Genomic DNA, 12,573 nt, shown 5'->3' with positions numbered 1-12,573 from the left:
TCTTTGAGACAGAGTCTACCTGCCCCAGGTAGAGTGCAGTGGCGTTATCGTAGCTCACTGCAACCTCAAACTCCTGGGCTCAAGCTATCCTCCTGTCTCAGCCTCCCGAGTAGTTGGGACTATAGGCGTGTGCCCTGACACCCAGCTAATTTTCCTATTTTTAGTAGAGATGGGGTCTCACTCTTGCTCAGGCTGGTCTTGAACTCCTAAGCTCAAGCAATCCTCCCACCTTGGCCTCCCAGAGTGGTAGGAGGTGGCATGAGCCACCATGTCCAGCCAGACTAGTGGTTCTTAACCCTTTCAGGCACATGGACTCCTCTGAGAATCTGATGAAAGATTTAGATCCCCCCAAATGCACAAGTTCACAAACACATGAAATTTCAGGGGTTTGTAAACCTGTAGGTTATGAATGCCTCGAGTCTCTTCCAGTGCCGCAACTGGAGGGTTCAGAGCAAGGTATCTGTTAGGTACTAATTCACATCTGTTTCTTAGACCAGAGATTGAAAACAGGGCCCACAAATGTGTTTTATTTGGCCAATGTCGACTAAATTCCAAGAAAACACCAGATTTCCAGCTTCTCTTGACAAACCAGAAGATCTGGGAAGACTGGATCTGTGTCCACGTAGTGGCTTGGTGGCAGCGAGCAGCTGGCTTAGCCACTGGCAGGAGCAGGGTCCTTATAGGCAGGGTGCCAGCTCTTCAGGCACCTCAGCACCTGGACCCCAGGGCCTTTTTTCAGTTTGATGCCTGCATTCCAGACTTTAATAATAATCTTTCACTACCCTTTACAAATTTCAAACCTTCTTCCCACTCAGTTTTGTTTACAGCCCTTTCGAAAAATATATGAATTATTTCAGAAAGACCAAAAAGTTTAGAGACTATTAGAGGTTTTAGTTGCAGTTCTGAAATCCAAAATGCTCTGAAAGTCAATTTGTTCTTGTAACGTTGACATCAGAACTCATTTGGCTGCAAAAGCTGCCCTGCCCTGACATGAGGCAGTGTATGACTTTTCTTTATTCCTCTTGGTGTGGTATTCCTGCCGCTCCAGAGCTGTTAATGTGTCTGATTGCGGGGTAATGCTTTGACCCTGATGGAGGGCGCTGGGTCACATTATCTGTGATTTATGCCATATGTAGGCTTTCTAAAAACTGAAAAACTTCTGAATTCCAAAACACATCTGGCGCCTGCATTTTGGATAACGGATCAAGGAACTGGGTGACAAACATCCCCGCACCCACCACCTGCTTCAGATCTTTTATTTTTAGGGCAATGAAGCATTCCAGATGGAGCTGTTGCTTTTTTTTTTTTTTTTTTTTTTTACTTTTACTTTATTTGCAATCTACTCATTTTTTTAAGACTTAATTTTTTTAGAGCAGTTTTAGATTCACAGCAAAATTGAGTGGAAGGTACAGAGATATCTCCTACCTTCTGCCCCGACTCATGCACAGCCTCGGCCATTATCAACATTCCCAACCAGAATGGAACCTATGTACCAATTAATGAACCTATAATGACACATCATTATCACCCAAAGTTCACAGTTTACATTAGAGCTCACTCTTGGTGGTGTACATTCTATGGGTTTGGACAACATACTCATTTTTAACTGGATTCTTTCAATAGCCCCATAGGGTAGGCAGAGCAGCAGTGATTGTTCCCGTCCTGCAGAGAGGGAAAGTGAGGCCCAGGGAAGTAAGAAGCTTAGTGAGCTGCCCAGCAATTCTGTGGCAAGAGCCAGTCCTTGATTCCCCAGCCTGAGAGGAGGATAAAACCACCGCCCCCAGCTCCAGGAAGACAGCCCTTGGCAAAAGAAGCTGATGGCTCCTTCTGGGAGTTCGCAGGCTTGAAGGGACAGTGCAAAGAGTTCCAGGCCGGGCGCGGTGGCTCACGCCTGTAATCCTAGCACTCTGGGAGGCCGAGGCGGGTGGATCGCTCGAGGTCAGGAGTTCAAGACCAGCCTGAGCAAGAGTGAGACCTCGTCTCTACTAAAAATAGAAAGAAATTATATGGACAACTAAAATATATATATACAAAAAGTTAGCCGGGCATGGTGGCGCATGCCTGTAGTCCCAGCTACTCGGGAGGCTGAGGCAGTAGGATCGCTTAAGCCCAGGAGTTTGAGGTTGCTGTGAGCTAGACTGACGCCACGGCACTCACTCTAGCCCGGGCAAGAGAGTGAGACTCTGTCTCAAAAAAAAAAAAAAAAAAAAAGAGTTCCAGGCAATGATAGGATCCAAGTAGGCAGCAGAGTCAAACTTTAAAGGGACGGACAATGAGTGTGGAGGGGCCTCCTGGGGTAGGTGGAGGGGAGTCTGCAGGAAGAAGCTGGACCGCAGAGAGGGAGGGCGGGGGACTGTGCAGTCATTGCTGAGCCCCCGTCCTGGTCCTCGGTCCTGCATCCCACCCACCTGCCCACCCCACCAGGCCGTGACCCGCCCCACGCTGCCCGACCCGCACCTCTCGCACCCGCAGCCCCCCAAATGCTTGGAGCCACCATCCCACCCTGAAGAGCCCAGTGATCTGGAGGAGCTGGAGCAGTTCGCTCGCACCTTCAAGCAACGCCGCATCAAGCTGGGCTTCACGCAGGTCTGGGGCCCCAGGCAGGCAGAAGGGCGTGGGGGCGTGGCCAGATGGCGGGCGGGGCGTGGCCTGGGAGGGAGGGGCGGGCCCAGCGCCAGAAGGCCCCGCCCTGACCTCCGCCCCATCCCCGCCCCACTGGCCCAGGGTGATGTGGGCCTGGCGATGGGCAAGCTCTACGGCAACGACTTCAGCCAGACGACCATTTCACGCTTCGAAGCCCTCAACCTGAGCTTCAAGAACATGTGCAAACTCAAGCCCCTCCTGGAGAAGTGGCTCAACGACGCAGGTGGGACTAGGCTGGGGCTTCCGCGCGGGGGGGCGGGCTGCGGCCGGGGGAGGCGCCCTCTCACGCCCTCGTCTCCTCCGGGGCACAGAGACTATGTCTGTGGACTCAAGCCTGCCCAGCCCCAACCAACTGAGCAGCCCCAGCCTGGGTTTTGACGGGCTGCCCGGCCGGAGACGCAAGAAGAGGACCAGCATCGAAACAAACGTCCGCTTCGCCTTAGAGAAGAGTTTTCTAGCGGTGAGGCCCCCACCGTCCCGGGTGGCCCTGAGGGGTGGTGGGCGGATGGGCCCAGGGCTAACGAGCCCTCTGCCCCGGCAGAACCAGAAGCCTACCTCAGAGGAGATCCTGCTGATCGCCGAGCAGCTGCACATGGAGAAAGAAGTGATCCGCGTCTGGTTCTGCAACCGGCGCCAGAAGGAGAAACGCATCAACCCCTGCAGTGCGGCCCCTATGCTGCCCAGCCCGGGGAAGCCGGCCAGCTACAGCCCCCACATGGTACCAGGGGCCCTCTGGGGGGCGGGAAAGCACGAGGCTCGGCAGGCACCCCTGTGAATCACACCCTACCTGGTTGTCCACAGAGCCTAGAACAGAGGCAGGGAGTCACTCTTGGGGACAGGCTGTCACATAGATGGAGCACAGTCACACAGGGACACATAATTTCCAGGGAACTGTGATCGTATGTGGGGGATACAAGCCCCCACAGATGCACACTGACATAGCCAGACATAGAGTTATCACAGGGACATAGCCACACAGCGATGGATACATATGTCCAGGGGCATGGTCCAGGTAGGGACACAGGCTCACAACCACGCAGAGACAAGCAGAGGTGTTTATTTACCCTGCAGGGACAGTGTCACACCCATGGGTGTACCTGTAAGTCCACAGGTGCACACAGACCCACTTGATATCGGACACAACTGGGACATCTTTTATTCCATCCCTTTATTTCCATTCATGGAAAGGGCTGTGACACTCCAGAGAGGAGCCCCTGCCTGGAGTGGTGTGGAAAGAGGAGGGACTGTCTGGGCTGAGTCATAAAGGATGAGAGAGTGTTACAGCCCCGTGAAGGAGAAGGAGAGGGCCTTCCAGGCAAAGGGACCAGTGTGCACAAAGGCCTTGAAGCCAGAGTGACCCCAGCCTGATTTGAGGAACTCCAGTGCAATTTAGTGTGGCTGGAGCTGCAATGTATATGAATGAGGGTGGGGGCAGAGGTTGGGCAGGGGGCAGACACCTCAGGTTTCAAGATGAGGAGCTTGAACTTGAACCATGGGCAGTGAAGGGCTAAGGAGGGATTTTGAACTGGGGAAGGTTAGGCTAAATTTAGTGAGGCTTCTGGGGCTGACGAAAAGGTGAAACTGGAAGCCGGGAGGCCAAGAAGGAAGCTGGTAGATGGTACCAGAAGATCAAGTAATGTGACATCCCAGCACTCTGATGCAAAGATTTGTGTCAATTTAGCCTCATAAATCCTCCCCCCCACACACACACACACTTTAGACTGGCTCCTTCCTTGCCTGGGTCACTTTGAACAGTTTCTCCTACATTGCTTGCCAACTCCACTCTTAAAAGGTCAGTGAAAGGAAAGGATTTTCAGTTTTGCAGAACCGACGACAGCAGGCACAGAGAGAGCACTGGCTCTTCAGGTGCACTGTGGCTGCAGACAGGACGCAGCACTGCAGAGACTGGCCAGGCTGGACAGGGTCAGATGAGAGATGAGGAGCACTCTCAATTGTGAATTATTCCTTCCTGCTTGTGGCTCAGGATCACTCAGGGTAAATGTGAGGAAAGATACGACGGAAAGCACGTGGAATAACACAAATGCAGCATTGTACCCAAAGCCCCCCTTTCCCCCACCTGGGGGCAGAGGAGAGGGAGTTATTCCCACAGGGAGCATCGCGGGGCTGCTGGGGGACAGTGACCTAACCATACCTCCTTTCCTCTCTCCCCAGGTCACACCCCAAGGGGGTGCAGGGACCTTACCATTGTCCCAAGCTTCCAGCAGTCTGAGCACAACAGGTCAGGGAGGGCAGAAGTCGGTGAGGAGGGACTGGGAGGACGCAGCACAGGCTGGAGCCTGAGGTTCTCCTGTGGCTCTGGGCATCCATGGGCCTCAAGGCTGGGCCTGGGGGTGTGGGGGGCATGGCAGGGATGGAGGGGAGGGGCAGGCCCCACCCCTCCTATGAGAGAGCAACTTGGCTTTAATCTGCTCCACGATTTCATGAGAAACACATGGGGTTGGTAAAAGGTGAGGCACTTAGGTTTTGGGCCTGGCCTCTGTCATTTATAAGCTGTGTGAATTTAAGAAGTTACCTTAAGGTTGCATGCAGTGGCTCACACTTGTGATCCCAGCATTTTGGGAGGCCGAGGTGGGAGGATCGTTTGAGGCTAGGAGTTTGAGACCAGCCTGAGCAACACAGTGGGACCCTGTCTCTACAAAAAATAGAAAAATTAGCCGGATGTGATGGCACACGCCTATAGTTCCAGCTACTCAGGAAACCGAGGCAGGAAGATCACTTGAACCCAGGAGTTCAAGGTTACAGTGAGCTACGATTGTGTCACTGCACTCCACCCTGGGTGACAGAGTGAGACCCTGTATCAAAGAAAAAAAAAGTTATTTATCTCCCTGAGCCTCTGCTTTTATAAAATTATTGTATATGTGTAGCACATACAGAAGATATATACATAAACATATACATATAAGAGTGTATGTGTGTATGTGTACTCTTTACCCAAAGTCCCCTTTTCCCCCTTACTGAGACAGGGCATGTTTAGCTCCATATATGAGAGTAATATAAAAGAATAATATAAAACAGACACCATTTTGTCCCTCCCCAGGTTAAGAAATAATAAATGGAGATTTATAAAGTAGTAAGGGCATGCCTGGCACTGTTCTAAGCTCTTTATCAGCCAGGCGTGGTGGCACAAGCCTGTAGTCCCAGCTACTCGGGAGGCTGAGGCAGGATACTCGAACCCAGGAGTTGGAGGCCGCAGTGAACTATGACCGTGCCTGTGAATAGCCACTGCACTCCAGCCCAGGCAACAGCGAGACCCTATCTCTTAAAAAGCAAAAAGTATATTGACTGAATTATCACACCCATTTTATGAGGTAGGTTCTATTATTAGCTCCATTTTCCAGGTGAGAGATCGGAAGGTCCGAAAGGTTAAAGCTCTCGCCCAAGGGCACAGGAGTTTCTACCCCAGAGTCTGGGCTCCTAGCCCTCGCAGGTTGCTCATCCTAAGCAGCTGGCAGCCTGCCTGGCACCCTGTGTCCCTTCCCTGGCCTCTAGAGGGCGCCATAGGGCTTTGTCTCCCTGTCCGTGTGAAATTGGTGCAGGGCGGGGCATGCGTAGTATCAGCGCATCTGGCCCAGGGCACGGGCTCGGTAGGTGACAGCTGCTCTTACTTTGATTATTGTGATTGCTGTCACCATAGCAGAGGCACAAAGAAATAGCTCTGGGAAGAGAGGGCAGGAAGGTCTAGGTCTGTTCTGACAGGAGATGCTGCGTGAGCTGGGTGGGGAAGACAAGTAGTTGACCCCGAGTTCCTTGGTGAGGGACAAGTGGAAGCTGAAGACCCCATCTCTGTCTCTCTCTGGCAGTTACTACCTTATCCTCAGCTGTGGGGACGCTCCACCCCAGCCGGACAGCCGGAGGGGGTGGGGGCGGGGGCGGGGCCGCGCCCCCCCTCAATTCCATCCCCTCTGTCACTCCCCCACCCCCGGCCACCACCAACAGCACAAACCCCAGCCCTCAAGGCAGCCACTCGGCTATCGGCTTGTCAGGCCTGAACCCCAGCACGGGGTAAGTGGGTGCAGGTGGGGAGGCTGTGGGGAGAAGCAGGGTCGCTGCTGCTTTCAGGGTGGGGAGCTGCACCCGAATTCTGCTGGTGGGTCCCTGCCCCTGCTAACGCCTCTGCTTTGCCTCTTGCAGAAGCACAATGGTGGGGTTGAGCTCCGGGCTGAGTCCAGCCCTCATGAGCAACAACCCTTTGGCCACTATCCAAGGTGCGTGCTGCCTCATGTCACTCCCATCGTCACCAGCCCTGCCCCTCGGGGCCTCGAGCCCCCCCCATTGCTGCTCCAGCCATGCCATCCTGCCCCTGCTCACTGCATCGCTCGCCTCTTCATACCCATCTCGCCTCTGGGGAAGGTGTGAGGGGTGCTGATGGGGGCCCGGGGGACAGATGGGAAGATAGGGGGGCACTCTGGGCAGGACGCTGGAAGGCGAAGGTCTCCACTGGCCCGGCGTGCCCCCAGCTCAGCCTCTCTCTCTCCCCACCAGCCCTGGCCTCTGGTGGAACCCTGCCCCTTACCAGCCTTGATGGCAGCGGGAACCTGGTGCTGGGGGCAGCTGGTGCGGCCCCGGGGAGCCCTGGCCTGGTGACCTCGCCTCTCTTCTTGAACCACGCAGGGCTGCCCCTGCTCAGCGCCCCGCCTGGCGTGGGCCTGGTCTCCGCAGCAGCTGCAGCCGTGGCAGCCTCCATCTCCAGCAAGTCTCCTGGCCTCTCCTCATCCTCTTCATCCTCCTCCTCTTCCTCCTCCTCCTCCTCCTCCACTTGTAGCGAGGCGGCAGCACAGACACCTGGAGGCTCAGGGGGGCCTGAGGCAGGGTCCAAGCCTGAGTAAGGGCCCACCATGCCTCCCCTCCCACTCCTCTGACCCCCACCTAGGTCCCCTGCCCGGGAAGAGGGTGAGGAGGCCAGCGGTAGGGATGCAGAGGGACCTTGGAGCAGGAGTGACAAGGGAGGAAAGACCAAAAAAATCCCAACCAACCAAAAAAAAAAAAAAAAAAGGAAAGAAACCAACCAACAAAAAAGAAAACCAAAAATAATCACAACAGAAACCAGCTGCCCCAAAGGAACCAGAGGTGAAAAACAAATGAACAAAAAACCAAAAAACAAACCAAAAAACCCCCTACAAAATCAAACCAACCAAAAACCAGTCTCGAGCCAGACCTCAGTGTGCTCACCCTCACTGCTACGACACCAAATAAGAGCCCCAGCCAGGGGCGGAGGAGCCTCGACAGGTTGGACCTCACGCCACCGAGCCCTGGCTATGGGGCCAACCCCCAACCCTGCCTCCCCCAGCGGAGGCTACAGAAGGAAAAAGAGAATATGCCAGCCTCCTGGCCCCAGCCCCCAGCCCTGGGCCAGCGAAGACAGGGCACAGCCTAGGACAGACGGGCTGGGGCTCGGAACCAGCCGCCAAATGTTCTTTTCCAGAAGGTGAAAGAGAAAGGGCCTGAACAACCTTACACCAAATATTCAGTAGCTTCATCCAAAGGATGTACAGAATTTTTAGCATTGTGCTCAACAGAATGTGTCCCTATCATGTGTCCCCCCACCCCGGCCCCCCAGCTCTCCCCATCTGGGCAGGGGGTCTTGCTTTAACCTCCTCCCTCCCCCCAGCCAGGGGAGAGTTCAGGGGAAGCCCTGGGGATGACTTTCATCCCCTGTTCCTCCCCTTCTTCCCCTTTGAAGGGTGGGCTAGGCCATTTTGCCAAGTTCTAGCTCTCACAAGTCCCTCCTCAACCCTGTCACCTTCTCTGCTCTGGAATCTATGCCCTCCCCAGCCCATGGGAAGGTGGAAATTTCAGACAAGAGGGGATGAGGTGAGGGCATTCAAGTTGTCTTTTTTTCCATCTTGTCTGTCAGTTTCCCTGAAAAAAAAAAAATTCATATTCCAGTGCCTATCCGTGGGATCCTTCACGTTCTTTGACATTAACCAGAAACCAAAAAGAGAACTCGCCTCGCTCTTCCCACCCTGTGCCCCTCTGATACTGGCGAATGCCTCTCCTCCCCCACACGCACACACGCACGCACCCCGGTGGTGGGGGTCCCCGAGATGGCATCCCCATCAGGGTCCCCGTGGCAGGGACAGTGCCATGACCTGTGGTCCCCATCCGAGAGGGCGCGGTGGTGGTCACCACTCCCACGAGACCTCCACCAGTCTTGGCTGAACCCCCTGTGTGTCCAGCCCTGGATGCAGCTCGGCGGGGGACAGAGGAGAGATGCTGCCAGGAGCCACCTTGCCCTCCTGCTGTTGTGGAGGCCAACGAAGTTTTGAACCAAAAAACAAAAACAGAAAACCAAACAAACAATAAATTTAAACTAGAAAAAAAAAGAATTTATAGATATATATATATATATATAAAAGGGAAAGAAGACAAGGACTCTTCGAGAAGAAGAAGGAGCCGCAAAGTGGAGCCAAGCCCTTGGTCCCCAAGGCGGATGGAAGGACGGATGCTTCTTTCTCTTCACAAATACCTCATGGACGTCGTCTTTGGGAAAGCCGGAGGGGGCGGCTGGGGCAGGGCCTGTCCCTGGGCCAGGGTGGATGGAAGCGGGTGGGCGGGGCTGAGAGAGGGTGTCAGGGACAGGGGTGAAGAGCCCCAAACTCCCCGCCCCCCCAATCAACTGAAAAAGCTTTAAAAAAAAAAAAAAGACAGGAAAAAAAAAAAGGAGTAAGAGCAAAAAGAATGGACGAAGGAAAACTAACAACTTTCGGGTGGTTTGATTCCTCCTTTGATTTCTTTTTCTGTTCTCTTCTGTCCCCTCTCCTGGCTCCTTCTTCTTTCTGTCCCTTCCCTCTCCTTCCTCTTCCTTTGCTCTTCTCTCATCTCTCTCAACCTCATTCTTTCTGTGTCTCTCCTCAAACCAAAGTGTCGCTGTGAAGGACGCGAGCCATTGAAGTTTGAGTGGAGCCCAGCGGCCGCTGGGCCGGAGCAGAGGGAGGGGAGAGCCCGCTGCAGCTGGGCGGCTTCCACTTTCTGCTGGACACTCCGGGGAGAGCAAAACGGAGCCCCAGGCCTCAGCGTTCTCTTTTTTTCTTATCTCCCTTCTCCCACCTGGGAAATGAAACTGTTGGGCTGGGCCATGGAGGCAGCAGAGACTCGGCCGTTGCAGGGACCTCCGGGTGCCTTCTCTGGGCAGCGGTGGAGTGGCCGCCCCCCCAACCCTGGCACCGATGGGGCCTGGCACCCTGTCGACCCATCCTCGCCGGAATGTAAGCATCTCCGCCGAACCGACTCCCTGCCCTTACCCTACCTCCGAGTTTGTCCATGTTTATTTCCTGAAGAGAGAAGGGATTGGCGAGAGGGCCTGGGCCCCAGCCCGGGGGTGGAGAGGGGGCCAAGGGCTCCTGACCAGATAGGAAGGACATTTGAGCAGAGCAAAATGAAAGGAATTACAACCAAAAACCCCCTCCGAGAAGACAGGCAGCATGGAAGGCATGGTGGAGATGACTCAAACAAAAACTATGATTCTAGACCAAAAAAAAAACCAAAAAACAAAAAAGAAAAAAAAAAGAAAATCCAGGACTCACCACCACCCACTTCATCCTGCTTCCTCCCCGTTAAGTCCCACCACCTGGGACCTCTCCCACCCCAGGGTGGGGGAGTGGGGCAAAGAGCAGAGGAGGAAGCAGGGGGCAGGGATGGGGCAGATGCCCTGACATTGGTGGAGGGACCCCTGTGCAGCCGGGGGTACCGGGGACCCTCCCCATTCAACCCCCACAACTGGGAAAAGTAAAACAAGAAAAAAGAAAATTCCTGGGAGGGGGAAAAATAACCAAATCCCAAGCTTTAACTACAGCTGTGAAACCAAATATTGGGAGGGGGGTGGGAGGGAGGGAGGGGCAGGTGAGCCCCAGGTCTCCCCCCTGGGCCCCCCTCCCCCGAGGACTCGAGATAAGGCACCAAATACCTCATAGAACTTTAATGTTAAAAAAAGGAAACCAAATATCGTTGGCTGGGGGCCAGCCAGGGCAAGGGGCTGGGGGGCTGGAGGGAGCCAGGGTTGGGAAGGTGATGGGGGAATTCACACCCCCCCACCCCCCTCTGCCCCTTCCACTCCGGTCCCCCTCGACTCCGGGAAACAAAACTATCTCATCGTTTTTATTTTGTGGTCTGTACAGAGCCTGTGTCCGTGTGTCTGTGTGTGAGCGAGAGAGTTGGAGGGCTGGGGAGCTTTCTGTGGGGGACGGGGAGGGAAAAACCCCAGGCCAGGCTCTGGGCTAGGTTAGGTGTCTAAGGTGGGGGACCAGGGGCCTGGGCTAGAAAGAGAGGAGAGAGGAGTGGATTGGAGCAAGGGGGAGCCCTCTGAATTTCTCTTCTCCCCAACCCTGACCTCCTGCATAAGGGAGGGACAGAGACTGGGTCTACCCTAATGGTGGGCCTTTTGATTGTGCCAAAAAAAAAAAAAAAATGCCAGTAACTAAACCACCTCTCTCTGTTCTCTCTGGGGGGTGGGGTCGGGATGTGTGTGGGGGTGGGTAGCGATGGGGGAACCCAAGCCCTTGTAGGAGTTGGGGCTAAGATCAGGAGGAGGGGAAGAATGTGAGTTTTCCACCCATCTCCTCCCTGGGGAAGGCCAAGAGAGGGCCTTAGAACCCTGGGAAGATAGGGTGAGGGACTGGCCAAGTTGGGGGTGACCTCTGAACTTGACTAGTTTTTCTCACCCACCCAAACCTCAGGGTGCCTCTCTCTTCCTCTAGCCCAGGGTAGGGGGAACTGAGTGAGAGAGCGAGTGAGACCGAGTGAGCAAGATTGGGACACGCGGGCCCCCACTGGTCTCTGAGTGGGAAAGGCAAGTGCGAGAGATAAAGGCCTCCAAGAGAAAAAAGAAACAAACCAAAGATTTAACCATTTAAAAAAAAAAAAAAACCCACAGACAACTCCGCTACCTTTTTATATGTTGGAAAAAAAAGTGAAAAAAATTTAAAAATAAAAATTAAAAAAAATACACAAAAAACTCCAAGCCGCAGGTCCTTCGTGCGGTTTGAACTTTGACCTCAGCAGTCTCCAAAGCAAGATGACGATGATGACAAAGGCGGAATAAAAAGAAAAAATAATGTATATTTTTAAGTATTTGTCCTTGAGATGTTAGCTCCTTGTTAAACAAACAAAAAGAAAGGAGAGAAAAATTCAGAGAGCAGTGTTGCTGGGACGGAGACAACTATTTACTATGTCTGTGACCCCTCCCCTTTGCCTCCCTCCCCTCCTCCTCTTTCCTCTCCTCTACCCCTGCTGTTCCTCCCCTAACCTGTCCCCCAAGCCCAGGGGCTCAGTATTTATTTATTTATATAATCACAGGGTGACTGGGGGCCTCTCGACAACTCATAGAGGGCCTTTGGATCACGGTGGGGTGGGGAAAGGGCAGGGAATCCTTGGGAAAAGCAGGGGCCTGATCTTTGATCAACTCCTTTCTGGCCTCTTGTCCCACTGCTGCCACCATCACCTCCCAAATCCAGGGCTGCACTAGGGTAAGGTGACCACCCTCCCTTGGAAAGGTCTGCTTGGCTCAGCCTTTTCTGGTGTGGGTATCTCACCTACTCACTTGAAGGACCAGGTTGGAATGAGGGTGAGGGGAGTCGGAGGGGGTGGCAAGTAGTCGGCAAGGGAGACCCAAGAAGTGGCATCCGGAAATGGAGTAGGCCCCGGAGTAGACCTGCCTTTCCTACATTCTCACCAAGTTAGCCCCGCTTTCGGTTCTGACCCCTGTGTTGGTAGCCCCGCCCTTCCCATCCCATACCCTCTCCCTGTCTCTTCTCGTGGTAGCGGGTTAGCGTTTCAGTGTTCTTAACTCCAATCTGCTTGTTCATTGTACAATGTGCTTCTTTTAAGGCCCCATTTTTGTAACTTGAGTGTGTCATTCATCTGAACAACAAACATCAAAAAATAAAAAATTAAAAACTGTACAGAGAGAAATGA

General features: G+C 53.8%; 1 protein-coding gene and 1 pseudogene across 10 annotated transcripts in view; both read left to right on the top strand.

Moving 5' to 3' along the window:
- The window catches only part of POU2F2 (POU class 2 homeobox 2), a 38,541-nt gene extending 25,968 nt beyond the window's left edge, over positions 1 to 12,573 (top strand). For 2 of the 10 annotated variants that reach the window (XM_069458486.1, XM_069458485.1), the window contains exons 8-15: positions 2,473 to 2,586; positions 2,725 to 2,866; positions 2,955 to 3,103; positions 3,185 to 3,361; positions 4,816 to 4,882; positions 6,465 to 6,666; positions 6,796 to 6,869; positions 7,147 to 12,573. In XM_069458486.1, the coding sequence (XP_069314587.1) occupies positions 2,473 to 2,586; positions 2,725 to 2,866; positions 2,955 to 3,103; positions 3,185 to 3,361; positions 4,816 to 4,882; positions 6,465 to 6,666; positions 6,796 to 6,869; positions 7,147 to 7,490 (1,269 nt within the window). In that variant the 3' untranslated portion in view covers positions 7,491 to 12,573. Of the gene's footprint in view, positions 1 to 2,424; positions 2,587 to 2,724; positions 2,867 to 2,954; positions 3,104 to 3,184; positions 3,362 to 4,815; positions 4,883 to 6,464; positions 6,667 to 6,795; positions 6,870 to 7,146 lie in introns of all 10 variants that reach the window. The other 8 variants (XM_069458488.1, XM_069458490.1, XM_069458484.1 and 5 more) reach the window with 7 other exon arrangements.
- Positions 9,343 to 10,393, top strand: LOC138374183 (uncharacterized; annotated as a pseudogene).

This window comes from Eulemur rufifrons, chromosome 24 (genome assembly GCF_041146395.1).
Source record: "Eulemur rufifrons isolate Redbay chromosome 24, OSU_ERuf_1, whole genome shotgun sequence".
Lineage (NCBI taxonomy): Eukaryota > Metazoa > Chordata > Mammalia > Primates > Lemuridae > Eulemur > Eulemur rufifrons.
The sequence above is the reverse complement of the archived record's forward strand: the minus strand, read 5'-3'. Positions and strand labels throughout refer to the sequence as shown.